This window comes from Drosophila serrata, unplaced genomic scaffold (assembly GCF_035046125.1).
Source record: "Drosophila serrata isolate PLE 108 unplaced genomic scaffold, ASM3504612v1 contig_241, whole genome shotgun sequence".
Classification (NCBI taxonomy): domain Eukaryota; kingdom Metazoa; phylum Arthropoda; class Insecta; order Diptera; family Drosophilidae; genus Drosophila; species Drosophila serrata.
Genome location: NW_028257139.1, coordinates 3,094,647 through 3,112,513, shown reverse-complemented (window position 1 = coordinate 3,112,513; position 17,867 = coordinate 3,094,647). Strand labels below are relative to the sequence as shown.

At 41.2% G+C, this 17,867-nt stretch overlaps 1 protein-coding gene across 1 annotated transcript; it reads right to left on the bottom strand.

Moving 5' to 3' along the window:
* Positions 1 to 6,433: 6,433 nt before the first annotated feature.
* slou (homeodomain transcription factor slouch) lies at positions 6,434 to 15,284 on the bottom strand. The gene is made up of 4 exons (XM_020958374.2): positions 13,671 to 15,284; positions 12,772 to 13,030; positions 7,113 to 7,393; positions 6,434 to 7,001 (listed from the first exon to the last, which is right to left on the bottom strand). Exons 1-4 carry the CDS (start codon positions 14,946 to 14,948, stop codon positions 6,786 to 6,788), a joined length of 2,034 nt encoding a protein of 677 aa, XP_020814033.2. The 5' UTR covers positions 14,949 to 15,284; the 3' UTR covers positions 6,434 to 6,785.
* Between the last annotated feature and the right edge of the window lie 2,583 nt (positions 15,285 to 17,867).

The window sequence follows — 17,867 nt, the reverse complement described above, 5'->3', positions numbered from 1 at the left end:
TATGGTTGTTTTTTAAATGTTCTTCATTTATTATTTTTAAAATTTGTTCTTTATCTGTTACGTCTTTTAGCAGAATAAACGATCTTATTAGTTTTAAGTTTTCGTTGCATGCAAAGTATTGTCTGTAACATTCCTGAAATTTCACGTACAAATTAATGTCTTCGCAATAAATGGCTACTAGGCCTTTATCTGGTAAGATTTCTTGCATTAATTCTAAAATGGTAGATTTATTTCCTTTTGTTTGTATAATGTGTCTTATTTTTCGTTTATACAAGATTTTGGTGGCTCGCGATTCCTTTTGCGCTTCTTTTAGTACTACTTGCGACTTATATATATTTAACGCGTTATCTGTATTTTTTATATAGTTTAGATTATCGGATTGAGCACTGTGGATGGTTTCATTATTAGTAGATTGATTTGAAAAAAGGTTTATTAGGTCTAACGAAAAGTCATTGTTTAGCTCGTCAATTGTTTTGACGGTTTGCTTTGTATTGTCGAGTTCGCCTAGCAATATACAAGCTTCATTCAGCTGGATTAGATCGCTTCTATTTACTTTGGGACAATCTAACAAATTATTATCAGTGCATATCCTACTAAGTCCGTCCGCTAGAGCATTTTCTTTTCCTTTAATAAACGCAATATCGAAATCATATTCATTTAGTTGGATTTTCCACCTCTGTAGCTTTAAATTGGGTTCTTTTAAGTTGTTTAGCCATACTAGTGGGCGGTGGTCGGTTTTTATTAAGAACTTTCTCCCGTATAAATAATAATGGAAATGTTTGACGCCCCAGAAAATAGCTAAAAGTTCCTTTTCTATCGTGCTATAGTTAAGTTCATGGGTTTTTAGAGTACGGCTGGCATAACATATTACTTTGGTATCCTGCATTAGGACCGCTCCCAAGGCATTGTTGCTAGCGTCTGTAATTAGTGTAAACTGTTTTTGAAAATCAGGGTAGACTACAATAGGTTCGCTTTTAATTAAGACTTTTAGCTTTTCGAAAGATTCTATAAATTCTAAATCATTTGTATTAATTTTAGAATTTTTTTTCAGGTATTTTATTAAATGTTTTGCAATTTTAGAGTAATCTTTTATGTATCGCCTTAAATAGCTAGTCATGCCCAGAAAACTTTTTATTTGTTTTTGCGTTGTTGGCAATTTAATCCTATCGATTGCCTCAACTTTTTTTTTGCTAGGTTTTAGACCGTCTGAATTTAAAACGTGCCCTAAGAACTCTATTTCGCATTTGGCAAACTCGCATTTGTCAATTTGAAGCTTTAAGTTTGCATTCTCCAAGCAATTTAATATTTTTGTAAGATGCTCAATATGCTCTTCGATTGTTTTCGAAAAGATAAGAATATCGTCCATGTATACAACACAAAAATGGTCTATATATTTTCTGAGTAAATGGTTCATAAGCTGTTGAAATGTTGCGGGAGCATTTCGAAGGCCGAATGGCATACGCAAGAATTCGTAGTGCCCGCTAGCAGTTGAAAATGCGGTCTTTTGGATATCGCCCTCGCTCATTTCAATTTGATAGAAACCCTTTGCTAGGTCTAAGGAAGAAAATATTTTACATCCGTTCAGCTTATGAAATATCTCGTCTATATTAGGAATAGGATAACGATCTTCGATTGTTTGCGAGTTTAATTTTCTGTAGTCGACTACGAGTCGCCATTTCGGTTGATTTGACTTGTCCAATTTTTTTTGGACAACCCATAAGGGACTGTTGTACGGGCTATTCGAATGTCTAATTATTCCTTGTTTTAGCATATCGGATATTTGTTTATTAACTTCGGTATTATGGGCCTCGGGATACCTATAAGCTTTCGAATAGATAGGAATATCATTTTTGGTATGTATTTGGTGTTTAACTGCACTCGTAAAGGTTAAATTATCTCCTTCTTTATAAAATATACCTTCAAATCGTTTTAAAACTGGAGTAAGTAGTTTCTGAGAAATCGGATTGAGATATTCTAACGACACGCTATGGCTAGTGTTCACTTCCGGCCTATTTAACATATTAGGGGGCTGTGTATAGAAGTTTAGTTTAACACTATTCAAAGTAATCGTCTGTTCTGAATAGTTTATTATTGCGTTTAAATCATTTAATATGTTGCCTCCTATTATGCCATCGAATATATCGTGGAAGTTGTATTCCAAGAACTCACACGAATAATTATTTGTTCCAAATTCTTTAAATGAAGGAAACCTACATAGTTTTTGTATCTGAATAATGTTTCCCATTGCTTTTACTTGAACTTCGATGTTTGATTTCCATTTTGGGTGACAAATGTTTTCATTAATGATACTGAATTCCGCTCCAGTGTCGATAATGAATAGGAGGTCTCTTTGGGATGATCGTAGTTTTATATAGGGTAGTCTTGCTGGTCCCCTAATTGAAAATTTGCATTAATATGACCTACGTCCATTTGGCCTACTGAATTATTATGTTGAGAGTTACGGCTAGCTACCTGTTGAGGCTGGATAGTGTTATAGGACATTCTAGAATTACTAGATGGATTTGCGGCGTTACTGTTATTATAATTGGTTCTATATTCATATCTATTTGTATTTTGCCTGTTAGAACTGCCAGGATTTTCTTCTACTTGTGGTTGATTATGGTATCGAATTGGAATTCTTTCATTACGATTGTTACTATCGTTACTGAAATATTTTCTAAAAGGAGGTTTGTTGCTAAATTGTTTTCGAATTGGTCCATACAAGGTATAACTTTGATGACGGGCATCTTCGATAATTTTGTATGCGTCATCCAATGACGGAGGGTTTCTGGCGAAAATCATTGTTTTCGTTGGCTCAGGAAGATTGTCCCTAAATACTCTAAGCGAAATTCTGTTAACTTCTTCGGTGGTATACGTCTCGTCAGAGTGTGTTAGTATCCGATTGTGCAGTCTATTGGCAATTTCGTTTATTTTGTCGTAATATTGCTCTATTGTGGATTCTATTCTACATAGTTTTAATGCGTCCATCAATTCGTCGCTGCTTTCCTTTTCCCCAAAATGTTTTATTAGTACTTCTTTTAGTCTTTCCCAGGTCGTAACGTTTCCGTACCTATGCAAAACGGGTCTTACTAATCCACAACATTTATTTTTTATATAGTTAAAGAGGACATTTCTCGATTGCGCGTCGAACGCTTGAAAACATGGCATTAATACGTCGATTTGATTTATGAAGTCGGGAAGCTGGTTTTTATCTGAGCCATCAAAATCTTGGATATTTTTTATACAATTTAAATAAAGAGTAAATGATGCGGTTACTTCAGAATTCATTTTAAATGCCTAGTTTTCTTGAATTGGATGTAAAATAAAATTAGAACTTACTAAAGATTAACAAAGACTTATGGATCGTGAAAAGAAAGTAATACACGATGATCGATTTTACGACTCCAGTATTCCTAGGCGGACGCTGTTCCTCTCAGAATATTTTTTTTTTTTGGCCAGCGCTGTCTCCTCCGATGCCCAAAATAATGCGAAATCGATGATCCCGTAAATGATGACGTCGACAACGATGGTAATTGCTAGAGCTCGTCGTAACGAAAGTCGGTGGATAAGTTGAGCCCAAAAACAGAGCTTTGTCGTTTGCTGATAAGGATGACGTATGTGTAGCTTGGTGTAATATTTTTTTTTTTTGAGCCGCTTGTCTCAGAGCATTACGCAATATCATGTGCACTCAAATACACGTGGTAATTTGGAAAAATGTTAATTCCAAAATCGGTGGTTTTTTAAATCCTCGTCGCCAGTTAGATCGCGGCTTGGCCCATTATACGCGACACCCTCACTTTATGTTCTCGAGAGTATCGACTTGGGTAGAAAGGCATTCTTAGCCAATTCGATTAGCCGGTTTTGATCGAGTCGTTGTTACAAGTCTAATTGCCAGTTAGGTTCCGCAAAGATTAAGTTCCAATAATTAAATCACTTTTAATTTAATTCAAGGAGATGCGTTTTTAAAGCGATCTGTTGCTTGTGCGGTCTGTACACGACTGCCAGATCCGAGCTTTTATTTCAATGTCTTTCTTTCTTATCTTTATTCTTAGGCTAAGCTTATACATGTAGGTTACAACTAAGGGTATACAAATAGTGACACTTGTATATGTGACTATATGTACACATACGAATATATACACATATACACAGTTGGGTTCCTGGGGGCGTGGCCCACTTATTAAGTTTTAATTGCAGACAGATAAACAGATGGATGCGTTGGTAAATGGCAAACTAAATGAACTAAACTAAGTCGCAGCTTTATCTACCACTCACCCATTAGACATCCTCCGCGCGCCAAGTTGTAGGAGCAGCAGCAAGTAGTTACCCAGTTCCTGATCCGTATTTATCTCTGCTCCGGCAGGGTATTTGGAGCGCACTCAAACGCGAAATTGTCACAGCAATCCAAATTCAATTAAACAAACACAATAAGTTTCGATAAAGCCGCGCCGATAACGCAGACAAACTAAATATTCGCATCAAATTTACTAGCACCCAACCAGCCATGGGGAGGGTTTCTTTTCAGAGAGAAGAGAAGTCAATGGTGCAGATTAAATGTTGCTCACACCAAAGCGGCACATACACACTTCCTAGGAAGAGGACTAGAACGAGGACGAGCACCAGGACGAGTGCCAGGACACTGATGTGATGTATGCGTAATCTGGAGCAATTCAGGCGCATAAGAAGGCCCTCGTGAAAAGCGTGACTAAAAAAAAGAAGCGGGCCCAACCCAATTCGACCCACAAAACACACAGAGTGCTTCGAAATCGAATTCAAATTCTGGGAAAAACTCAGTCCAGATTAATGGAAATTGACGGAGGCGGGGGCGGGGAAAAACAACTTAATTGTGTGAGTGTCGCGTTTTGATTCTGCGGAAAACCCATGGAGAGTGACACTGAAAGTTCCGCAGCTTCCGCAGTAAGGTGGCTGTGACACTCTGGATTGAAAAGCAATTGTCTTGGATTTGCGTCAAGGCGTTTGGGCCTCGTTAAGGGTAGCTTAGCGCTGGCCAAAGCGGCGTTAATTTATCGTTTCACTGACTTGCAAGAGGGCTCAGTGTCAGGCCTAATTTACACCCCCCTAAAAAAAATATATACATTTCAGACCGAGTTGCGACGAGAACAGTTTAAAGTAATTCTTATTAACAGACGAGATTGGCCTAACGACGGAGTTAAATTTGGGTTATCTTTGGCTAAGGAAGTCCCTTTTTAGGTATATTTTATACAGTGCACTCTTTCCATTTCATAAATGTCTCTTTTCTGGACTTTAATAAAATAATAAAACAATAGAAAGGTATTAACAGAATGGTAATTAAGCCTATTAGTATTTTTAGGAACCCGTTGTTTCGACCTCTCTCATATATTTCAATATATATATTCTAAAGGCCACTATATCGATTCCATTGTTATATTCCAAATCCCAAGGGCACTATATTACACACTCGACTCTTTCTGGCGTTTCCCTTCCTCTCCGTTTCCATCGTCAAAAGTTTTCGTGGTGAAATTTGTGCAACTAAAATTAGCATTTAATTTTATGCAAATTAAACATGCTCCCCTCATCCTCTCCTTGCCATCCTCTGGCTCCTTTCTGGGCTGTTTGAATTTGCTCACATGTCTGCAGCTGAATAATTTAGGGACTTACATTTACAGAAATTAACGCACACCGACAGACGCGAGTCCTTGTGCACTGACACAAGGCGTGTGTGGGTGTGACGTGCAAATAGGATTTGTGCGACTAATTGCAAAGTACTTAACCAAAGCTTTAAACAAATGCAAGAGCAAAAATTGTTAATCAATTATTTAAGCAATTTAAAAAGGAAGGCAGCCGAAAAAGAGTTGAATACTTTCGTATGCAGAGAGAGGGTGTGTGTGTGCTCGAAATAGATACAAAGGACTCGTTCCCAGTCTGAAGTCCTTGTCCTTGTTTACTTTTGTGCGCCGCTGTCAGCGGCAGTCGCAGTCAATCCGCATCCGGATCCGAATCCGGCCAAAATGACCGACCATGCAAAGGATTTCTGTTTCAATTATACGCATCTTGGCCCACACACACACTCACTCTCTGAGGCGATTATAATATCAATGGACGGGAGGTGTGCGCCCGTGAATTTATTCATTTGCTTGTCACTGTTTTGACAACCCCTCGCGCCGCCCGACTTCACAGGAACAGGAAGATATAGCCGGCAGTCGACAGTCGGCATTGTATCACCCAAATCGGATTAAGAAATTTCGTATTCGCATCCGTTTGCCACATAATTGAATCACCGGGTGTGTGTGAGTGCCTGAGCCCCTGATGGCAAATGAGAAGCAAATTTAAAATTTTACACTTGACTTAGCATTGTTGTCCTGTCATTTCACACGGTGGTGTCCTTGCCCCCCTTCCCCCGAGCCCGCTCCTCGTATGACACATACACAATGAAATAAGTATCCATTTCGGGTGGTTTTTAAAATGTTTATTTTTCACTTGACATTTATGCAATTTTTGTTTGCTCCTTTTGATTTTGCTTGCCACTTAAACGCTACAAGTAATTGTATAATTTAATTCCTAGATATGGCATTCGAGGTTCTAAGCACTAGCATAGCATATATATATATATATTTTACAAGAACTATATACAGCACGTAGACGGGAGAAATAACGTAAGAGTTTTTCAGGATACTAAACACACGCACACACACTTAAAGCAGTTTTGACATTTACAGTTTATCCTTGGGAGCAACCAGGCCGCCGCCCTCCGGCTTTCCTCGCTTCTCAAACAGTTGCAACAATCGCTGTTGCATCTTGCAATTTTATGAGTGCGAATGGCTGAGATGATGGGCGCCCAGGGGATGGAAGTAGGGTCCGTATGGAGGATAGGGCACAGCGTGGGGATAGAGCAGGCTGCTGGCATAGGCACCCGGCCCGAAGGAGCCACCTGCAGGCGGTGGAATGGTAGGACTGTTCACATCCATGCCGGGGTTCTGCTTCTTCCACTTGGTTCGGCGATTTTGAAACCAAATTTTCACCTAAAATAAGAAGAGAATATTAGAGATAGTTTTTAGATATTTTCTTCGTTTAGATTTCTGTTTTTTATTAGTACTTCACTTCTTTCTTCTTCAGAGAAACATCATTCTCACCTGTGTTTCCGTTAGACTCAAGCTTAAAGCCAGGTTCAGCCGCTCACAGACGCTCAAATAGCGAGTGGTCTTGAACTTGTTCTCCAGCGAAACCAACTGTTCGTAGGTGAAGGCAGTCCGAGCTCTCCTTGGCTTTGAGCCACCGCCGCCACCACTTCCACCGGACTTTCCATCTCCATTCCGGCTGCCGCCCTTCTTTGAATCCGTCTCACTGCTGGGATCGTCAATATCACTGCCATCGTCACACATATCATCCTGATCCATGTCGTTCAGATCCTGAGCTGCAATACATAAGGAAAAAGAGGAGAAAAATGGTTCAATTCAATGTATCTATTTCCTTTTGCATAAGTCAATAGGATCGAGTCCAGGGTCAGGTCATCCATCACAGACAAGGGGCCGTGGCAAAGGGAAATCAATCACCTCGACTACCGCATCATTGTTGGATTAATTGGAATTTTTTGGCACATGTTGACGCACATGGGAACGCTGACCCCAGAGATGGGTGCAGTGTCTGGACATGATTCGATTGCCATGATTCGACAATCAGAATTCAATTAAGACTGGCCATGCGAGGATGTGTCCAAGGGTGTGTCCTTCAGCTGGATATCAGTTACCAGTTAGCATTAATTGGGGAATATATTGAAAGCCCCATGGCAGTGATTTTAACATTTTTTCATTTCAAGGTTTAACAAATAATTTTATAAAGAAAATAAACCTAGGATATTGTTAATAATTTATCAACAACTTCCTTTAACATTATACCCCAATAAATGCCCAATAGACAGTACTTTTTAGTGGCAAAAGTTCTTCTTCATTTTCACAATCAAATCAAAAAACAGCTTAGAAAGTATACAGAAATCCCCTTTAAATACTCCACCTATCTGTAAAAACTTTAGCTTGTTAACCAATTTTCGTGCCAGCGAAAAGCGATTTTGCGGTGGACCCCTTTCAATGCGGCGGAATCAATTCAGCCAGGCGAAAAAGGGTCGGTTAAGTGTCAACCCTCCGTCAAGGATGCTGTCGCACTGGTCCCCGTAATTGGCCAACATGATTGGCCGTGTTTGCATCAAATTAGAAGGGAAACTTGGGGCGAGCAGGAAAATGGGCGGCAGATGCGCCTAAAAGTGCACCGCAGACTGGACGGCAATTAAAACGAAAATTAACGTGAACGCTTCATTTAATATTTAACGAATTTCGCGACGGCCGCAAAGTGGTAATGGGCTGTGGAGTGTTTGCAGCCACTTTGATATGCATTAATGGCACATTAGAGGCCGCCGGCCCAGGACCCATCAATATATCTAACCGATTCGAGTCGACGACTGGCCCTGACCACAATTGGTTTGAGTCAATTGAATTAACAGCCTTTACCCCCCATGCAACGGATAGGCCAAAGTCAAGGGGGTAGACAGGAAGACAGGCAGACAGACAGACAGTCGCTTAATGCGATGTCAAACAAACGCAGCAGGAAAAATCAAAAGGATCGATTTCTGGCCGGGTTAATAAGCGTTGCAACCGCATTTGCCATTGCAGGAGAGAGAGCGAGGGATTGGTGCCTAATTACGCTGGCCATTCAACTGGGAACTGCAACTTGGCAACATGGCAACATGAAAGGAGGCAGACCGTCGGCCCCAGTTCAATATTTATCCACCGACTGAGTGAATCGTTTAAATACACTGAACCGATCAGGCTTATTTACTTAATTACTTAGAGAAAGCATGGGGAAGGGAGGAAAGCATACTTACTAACATTTGGAAAAGGTAAAGAGTAAGCATTTGTTTTTCAATCGTTTAAATTTAATTGGAAACTACAAATGTTATGGATTCAATTCTATGAAGACCCAGTAATACATTTACTTAGTAAAGCATATTTATAATTCTATTCAGCATCATTTTAATTTCTCTCCCTTAACTCCCTGTTTAATATACTTAAACTTCTCACTATACAAAGCCTTCTTTAAGGGATCTTTAACATCGTTTCAACCTGATCACCATTAAAAGCCAAAAATAATTGCCCAATTCGTAACTGTCTGGCGTTTCCCATTAACAAAATGGGGCCTGTTAATTATAATTATGGCGAAAGCACTTCATAAGCAATTTTGATGATACGGCGACAGCAGCCATCTGGCAGAAGGAGCAAGGAGACTGCAAAAGAGTGAGCTTACATGCAGGAGTGCAATTTGGGGGAAAGGCAAGCCGATGGTGGCTGGAATTACAACATACAATTTAAACTTAATTATGAAATCCGAGCGTTAATTACCACAAACTGGCGCAGAAATTACCATACACACACAACACACAGACAGTGGCCTGAAATTGCTTATAAATTTGAAGTTCTTTGTGCCCAGGGCAATCATTGTAATCGCATCCGCCTGGCCAATGCGACCCCGGGGAGCGTTTGTCGTCTCATTTTGCCATTTTCATAAAATAATAAATGAGTTGCTGATGGACGGATATACTCGTAAAAACGAGCCTCGGAAAACTGTCGCTTAACTTGACTTTACAGTGACTGCAAGGAGGTGTAATGGAGACCATATTCCTCCAGCTCCTCACACACACACCGACAGAGAAACGAGACTCAGGCACAGGACTCCCCCGAGTCCTTGTACCCAAACACACGCACTTGAGCAAAAGAGAGAGAGAGACACGGACAGAGTGAGTGAGACGAGCACACCAAATTGAGTGCTGAAAAAGAATAAAAGTTTTTCGCAGCCATTTTACATTTTCGTTCGTTCGTTCGTTCGTTCGTTCGTTTCGGGGGTTGCTTCTGACTTCTCCCTTCACTATTCTTGCCCCATCCTCCCACATTTAAATGCTGGCCCAAACACCCCTCTCGGGTTCCACCCTCTCTCCTGCCCGGTTATCGCATGTTTTTTCATATGACTTTTGGGGCGCATTTTCAGTTGCTTTCCTGGCTATCTGGATTATGCACACAATATGATGTGGCTTTATTGTTGCAAATGTGTGTGTGTACGTTGTTAGTTTTATGCTTTGCAATTTAAATGAAATGCAAATTGCTGCGCCTAAAACGCAACGAATGGTGCCTTGGAGACTTGCAGTCAGCCGACATGGCGTATGCGTAATATTTATGAATTATTAACCAGCTTAAGGGGGCACAGAGCGAGAGAGATGGAGAGACAAGTCGGTTTCGCAGCCATAAAATCTAATTAGTCGCAATGACAAAGGGCCGCATAATTACGCTAATCTAAGCCGAAGCGACCGAAGAGGCAGCAGTGGCATTAACACCTCCACCTCCAATGGCTCATAAAAGCGGTACCGATGTCGTTGTCTCTGTCTCTGCTGCTGTCTCTCTCCTCCCTCTGTCTGTGTGTGTGTGCGTGACAGCGCCATTGAAGCGCCTAATGAATGTGCGGTAATTAAGTACCTTGCTAATTAATGACTACAGCAACACCAACCAACAGTCGTTGAATGCCAGCCCGCAAACAGTGCGTATGCGTGATGCACACACACAGTTTGTCTGACTGTCTGGCTGGTGTATATCTATGTGTGTGTACACTCGGCCTAGGGGTTGCTGTAAACTGCCGGCAACATAATTATTTCCAACATCATTACCCTGGCAAAGTTTCCGCGTCTGCCTGTCTGTGTGTGTTTGCAACCACTCAACTCCACTCTCTGGCCGCTTTCAGAGCTTCCCCCCTGTTCATGGGGTCGTTGGCGCGGCCATTGAGTCGGTTTTATTAGCAGTTATGTCCGGAGCCACCGCCCCGCCATTGATGAAGTTAATTGTGTTTTATTAACACAAACACAAATGCACAAACAGCGAAGGCAACACAACCGGCAACCGACACGCAGCAATGGCCGATAATGTGTCGTTGATAATGATGTGAATTTGTGTGTTGTAGTTGCTAGTAATGCGATAGGAAATTGTCATTTCCCGTGTTTATATTTTGGTACTTAGGTGACCAACGAATTGCTTACTTTAAATAGTGGGAAGAGTTAAATTATTGGAGCACAAACTTTTATTCTGCTTGTTAGCTAATCAGAAATCAGAACGATTTTGTTTAGGAGTAAATAACAGAGTACTTAGGTACATAAAATAAAATAAGTATTGTAAAAAAACATTCCAAGGAGCCTATAAAAATGCAAGGGATACGAAAATATATTTCAAAAGCTCATTTTAGCCAAGTTTGCTCTATGTACAATATTAAAGGAAATGCATCTTTTATCACCTATACATAAAATACCAATTGAAATTAATTTCAATAAGAATAAATATGTATTTAATATGGAATATGATAATAAGTTCTTAAAAACATTACTTTAAATAGTAAGTCTAATTAAAGAAAAATTTCATTGGATCAAATATTTTCTATACTCTTCAATTATTATATATTTTCTATCCTACATAACATAATTCCCTTTACAAAAGTTTCGCAATTATTTAGCCACAATCGATGGCCATAACCTCTGCCCCTTTACCAATTAAGTCAACTTGCTTCATAATCTGATTATGGACAGCGTTCAAACAAACCGCACTAGACTTGGACTTAATCAGACCCAACCCAGCTCCATTCCCAGCCTCAGCTCCATACCCAGCTCCAAGCCCCTCAAAAAAAAAACATTCTTATTTCTCTATTTTTTGGCGCTTTGGCAGCGGCTTAGCGATGGTATCGCCACAAACCCCGCCCACAACAACTTCAATCAAATTTGCAAATTTTTATTTGAGCAATTTCTTTGCAACTAGCCAAGCATGAAAATCAATTAATTTCCAGCAAAATTTTAGCCAGCCAACGAAAAGGAAAAAGGCAGCAAAAAAAAAAAAAGAAAAGTAAAGTAACTGAAATCATTGGAAAACCGAAAACCTGATCCGCAGCAAGACAAACAGTTAGGGAGAGCAAAAAATAAAGAGAGTGAAAAAAAAGTAAACGTAGCTTTCCAGCTGGCAAAGGCTTTTCCCCAATTAAAACATCAATCAATCAATTAAAAGCAATTCTATTGAAAATCCTTATTGGATATGAGTGCAGCACATTTTTGGTCTAAACAAGTTTGCGTACGAAAAACGAGGAGTTCCTCGGCCGCACGGTCTGGGGATCCTTCTTTTTTTCTGGGTTTGCTTTGGCATTTGCGCATTTGTTTGCCATTGAACATTCGCAAAATATAAATCCTTTCATGGCCAACATAAACACACCACCCACACACACAGTTTACACACCCACAAACACAGCCCTACGTGACTTGCGCCTGAAAGCAGGCAACACAAAAATCGCAGTGCCTTAAAAATGGCAGAAATTCCCCTGCCTTCGAAGAGTGTGAGGGAGGGGAATGGGGAGTTTCGGAAAAGCAAATTCAAAATCAAAACATACCTAAAAACGATACAAGCAGCAGTATAAATATAACATGCGCCGCCATCCCACCCACAGGCACACACTCTGGCGAAGGGAAAAAACACAGCCGGAAAACAAGGATGATGATGATGATGATGAGGGGAAGCACACACTGTTTGCAGGTGTTCTTCCTTTTCCTCCCCCGTATATAGTGTGTGTGCTGAGACACTCAGGGGAACGTGTTTAGTGGGCGTGCCATGAATTTCCATCGATTTCAATCAAATCAAAATCAGACAGCTAACCATCAAAGTGATTTGCCATTCATCGAGTGTGAACTCAGTCCCAGGGGCTTCAAATGTTTCATTTCCAGCTACTCACCAGACATATCCTCGCTCTGATCGTCATCCAATCGCTCCTGCATTTCCTCATCCCTATCATAGCTCCACTGCCGAGGATGTCCAAAGGGACCTGTGGGCAGCTTGTTGCCAGTGAACTTGTTTGGATCCAGGATGTTTTCCACGGAGAAAGCCAAACGCTTTGTGGCAGCATCACGATCACTAGAAGCACTTGTCGAGGCGGAGTTTGGATTTACCGTGGCTCCATTATTCACCGATCTTGTCAGATCCACAGGGCATACCTGGAAAATAAAGAAAATAAAATATATTAGGTATTTAAGATCATTTAAAATTGAGTGTTTATTGAGAATACATCTTTAATATTTGCTTACAGACATATTAAAAAACAACATTTTAAAGTGGAATATCTAACAAGAAACAGGGAAATCAAATCAAGTTATATCTTAACAAATTGTTTATTTTGGATGTCAAGAAATCACATTTTAAATAAATTTTATAAATCGAATTATATTTCTTCTAAATAATGATGGAATAAACCTCGTATTGCACATCAACATCTTGTAAATATTTTATTTTATATTTAAATACTTGTATACTTTACAATGTAAAGTTTACATGTATTTTATATTGTTTATGTTTCCCTTTATTTTAAGGCCCTTTGTGTTGGGTTAATAGGATTGATTTTTATCAACAGTTTCTTAAAATTTTCTTAAAATCAATAATTGATCAACATTAACAATATAAACTCCATTAATCTATTCACCAGAAATAATCACAATTACACAAAAAAGAGTCTTGAAATATTTAAAATATATTAATGAATTAATTTTAAGCCCTGACTAATTGAATACACAAATTGTTTCTGACAATTTCTGAAGTGCTTTCCCCTTTAACCTTTCCTAAGAAATCCCTTAGACTTACCGACGGCGCACTGTGGGATCCATCGTTGCTATCCTCATCATTTCCATCGACATTCAGCTCCTCGCTGGTGTCACTCCGCGCATAATTAGCAGCTGCGATTTGCCGCGAAGTGGCCGCCGCAGCAGCCGCCGCGGCCGCCAGACCGCCAAGCTGTATTCGGAAGCCATAGTCACTGAGATCCCGGCCACTGAGTGAGCCGGAACTTGAGTTGGAGATGGAGGTGCTGGCATTGGAGACGGAAGCGGAAACGGAAGCGGAGGCAGTGGCAGAGGCAGAGGCGGCGGCGGAAGTGCTGGGAGCTTGAGCCTGACCTTGGCCCTGATTGGTGCGAGCCGCCACCGCAGCCACCAGCTTAATCCGCTCCAAATCCATATCAGATGGCGCTGGCTGGGAGGAATGTGCCGGGACGTTCTGAGACGAAGGTGCTATGGGGGAGCTCATCTGCTGGTCGGAATGCGTGGCCGGTGAGGTGGGCGGTGAGAGAGGCGAAGTGGCTGGCGAGGGAGGGGCTGTGGTGCTACTGGTGGTGCTGCTACTGGGCGCCCTCAGATGAAATACCGCTGCAGCAGGATGTGGATGTTGATGTGGATGTGGATGAGGATGTGGGTGAGGATGCCCCTGCTGGTGTGGGTGATGCGGCGGCAACTGATGATGCTGATGCTGGTGATGATGATGATGCATGTGCTGCTGGGCGGCGGCCAGGAACTGTGGATTCTGGAGCAGGTGTGGATGCTGCTGCAGAAGGGCCGCATGTGGATGCTGGAGAGGTTCCGGTCGTGCCAAGTGCCTCACGGCACTAAGTTCCAGGAGCTTGCGCTGCTGGGCAGGTGAGGTAAAGCTGCCAGAGCTGCCTCCAGAAGCAGGAGGAGACTGCGATCGCCGTGGATTGCTGGGAATCGGATTCGTGTTGTGGTTGGTCAAACTGATGTTGTTATTGTGATTAGGCCTTTCCTTATCGGGGGAATCCTCCTGCGAGGGACTCAGGCGACTCAGCAGGCTGCCCGACTCGCTGCTCATCTGCTTGAGACGCTCCAGGGAGTACCTTAGCTCCTGCTCCTGTTTTCCCGCCACCGCGGCTCCACTGGCACTGATGATGAACTTGGGTATCTTGGCGGCCGGCGGTGTTACCGATGCCTCGACCCTGGCCACCTCCGGTGAGGTGTTGGATTTGGGTGAATCAGGATTCGAGTTGGGACTCATCAAACCACCGACGGCGGCGGCCGGCTGGGCCGATGCACTCTCACTGGCCTTTTGCGCCGGCGATTGCAGCATGACCATATTGGGGCCTTTGTTCGATATAGTTATTGTTTTTTTCTTAAGAGATAGTAACTTGGGTTTCACTGGGGAGATTCACTGGGGAGATTCACTTGGGAGATTCACTGCGCGATGCGTGTCCGTGTCCTGTCACCTGGATGGCAGCCAATCGACTGTCCACTGCTGCCGGCGAGAGTCTGCCAATATCCGATGAAGCTGATGCTGATGCTGCTGCCTTCGATTATCCTGAGCGTAATCCGCGCCCGACGACTCACACGCTCAAGAGCCAGAAGCGTAATGAGGGTTGGTCTGAGCTCTGAGTTGTTAATCCAACAGATGTGTGCCTGTGGCAAGTCAACTGCTAAATGGGAGGCAGACAAATCTGCTGCCGATGCTGCTGATGCTGCTGCTGTGGTGTTGGCAGTGGTGGTGGTTTCCTCTTTGAGTGACACTCGCTTGCTCTCGCTCTTGCGCTTTCTCTTGCACTCTCCCTCTCTCTCTGACTCTACGCTCCACGCCCCTTGTTGAGTGGTTCTTTGAGTGGGTTGGCTCCTCCCCGCCAGAGCTCTAATCTCTACTAGCATCTAATGATTTAATTTGCCTTCCACTCGTTAGCAAATGTAATGGTCTGTTGCAAGTCTAAGCCACAGCAGGAGTCCAGAGACCAAAGAGAGAGAGGGAGAGGCAGGTCCTGAGTCCTGAGTCCTGTTTTACATAGTTCTTCGCTCAACTGTAATAGCCACCCGACGACGGGCTACAAAGGCAGCGAAACGAGGTGGCTTCTCCCCGTTGAGGATGTGAGTAATTGTCAAATTATTTAGCGCAAAATTTGTTTGTTTATGCGGTCGGTTGCCTGCGAAATGGATCTCAACTTTTGTCACATTCCCTTCATTCTTCTATTTCTTTTTTCTTTGCATTATTTTGTCTTTTTGTTTATTAGATTTGCTACGGTTGTGTGTCACTTTCTCTCTGCTTGGTTTGTTCTTAGTCATTTATGCATGAATGCCTGGTGCTTTCTGCAACTTAATTGAACTTAAGAATATTTTTTTCCCTTAACTAAAAATTATGTTGCTAATTAGTTGTATATACAATTGCTTGGTTTTTTAATTTTTTTGTGTGGTTGACACTTCCTATGTAAAACTCAAACGAAATTCCGCACTCTTCTAAACTTTCTCTCTTGCTCAGTCGCTTTATAGGTGACTTTCTCTCGTTCTCTTTCTCTTGCGCTTGCTCTCTCTCACTCTCTCTGGGGGAGATTCTTTTAAATTGAACAAAAATTTATATGCGCTTTGGCACAGACGATTTAATATCGCATCCAATTTGCGGTTTATACGCATCGCAGCAGTGGCCTTCAATGGGGGTGGTATGGGTTGCTTTCTGAGTGGCAAAATGGGGAGGTGGCCCATCTCTCCCGTTAGCCTGTTGGGTCCGAGGGACAATGGGGCGTAAAAGTGACATCTTTAAGTGGACGCCGCCGGATGCTGCTTAATGAACTCCAACGAGGCAGAGTTGGGTATTAGCTGGGAATCCGGAGGGAATCTCCAGCTTTTCCATCTATGTATACATACATACATATATATATCTCCCGGCCTTAATGCTCCGCCCTCAGTCCCAATAGCAGCTTCTCGTTAGCACTGAGGAGCACAGTTTCGCTCTCCTTTCTATAATTAACCACAGGGAAGGCAGAGAAGGGCACCAAGGAAAGAACTTGGCTGCTTAATGAGCAGCTTGTTATGCCGTTTTTCGTTTTAATTAGTTTTAAGATGCTCGCCGCCAACACCGCTGCGACGGCCACTCATTGTAATTGGCCCATTGATGGAGGGGATTTGCCCGTCTTAACGTACTTGCTGCCTACAGTCAAATTTCAATATATCGAAAATAAATCGAATAAGGAAAGAAGTCGAATCATAAACAAAGTATATAAGTAAGTATATATTCTAAATAATAAATAATAATCCCAAGCTTAAATTATTCCTTATAAGGTTACAAAGATCACCTAGTATATCTTGAGTGTGTCATTAAAACTTGATTAAATTCACAATTATATTGTGGCTTAATACTTATAGTTATTAAATAACGATCCTAGTTATTTATTTTAAAAAAGGATATTGCTTTTTATTTATGTTGGATATATTGTGATGTTTGTTACCATTAAGGGTTTTACTATCCAATCTTAGGTAGTTTCTACTATTATTCTCTTAAAAATTAAATAAAATTACAAATGTATGATTTTTTTCTTAACTTAAAACCTTTCACAGTAATATATTATTATTTGTTCAACATATAAATTATTATTTTATGAGAAATAGTGGTTCTTTCCTAAAATGTTTCGATTTCATACAGCATGTTATGGTTCATAATTTTCATAATCAATTAAATCAATGGCATATAACCAAATTAAATTTCAAATTGTTAAACTTAATGATTTATGATTCATTTTGCAATTATTTATAGTTATATTTGTAAATAGTTATACTGTTAAATATCTCGTGTCAACCTATTGTTACCTCTCTTTTCAAGTCACATTCATTTCATTTCCTATTGTTGCTACAACTTATCCCCTATCAGATTCTTGTTCCTATATATCCTCTCATATGGTATCCTTTAATATGCTACCCATTTCTCACTGTGTAGTAAGTGCTTAACTCTTTTACATGCAAAATTAAATGATGCGCATACGCACGGTAAAACCGCAAATTATTTTAATTGCTTGTCTCGTCATTATTCATTATTTAAGTGCGCTCAAACAGCCGACGTATACGGAATACGTTAGTATGTACATACGGCTTTCCGCCAAAGTGTGTGTGTGTGTGTCTGTGAGTGTGTTAGTGTGTGTGTGTGTGTGTGAGTGGGCCAGGCAAATTGGCAGCTCGCCAGACACACACACACAGACACTCGGAGGCACACACAAAAGCCGCTGTTTACATAGACATCAAACTTTTT

Coding starts and splice junctions, on each gene's coding strand:
- slou (XM_020958374.2), bottom strand. CDS start 14,948: ATGGTCATGCTGCAATCGCCGGCGCAAAAGGCCAGTGAGAGTGCATCG. Junction 13,031..13,670: donor GATCCCACAGTGCGCCGTCG/GTAAGTCTAAGG, acceptor TTTATTTTCCAG/GTATGCCCTGTGGATCTGAC. Junction 7,002..7,112: donor TGAGTCTAACGGAAACACAG/GTGAGAATGATG, acceptor TTCTTATTTTAG/GTGAAAATTTGGTTTCAAAA.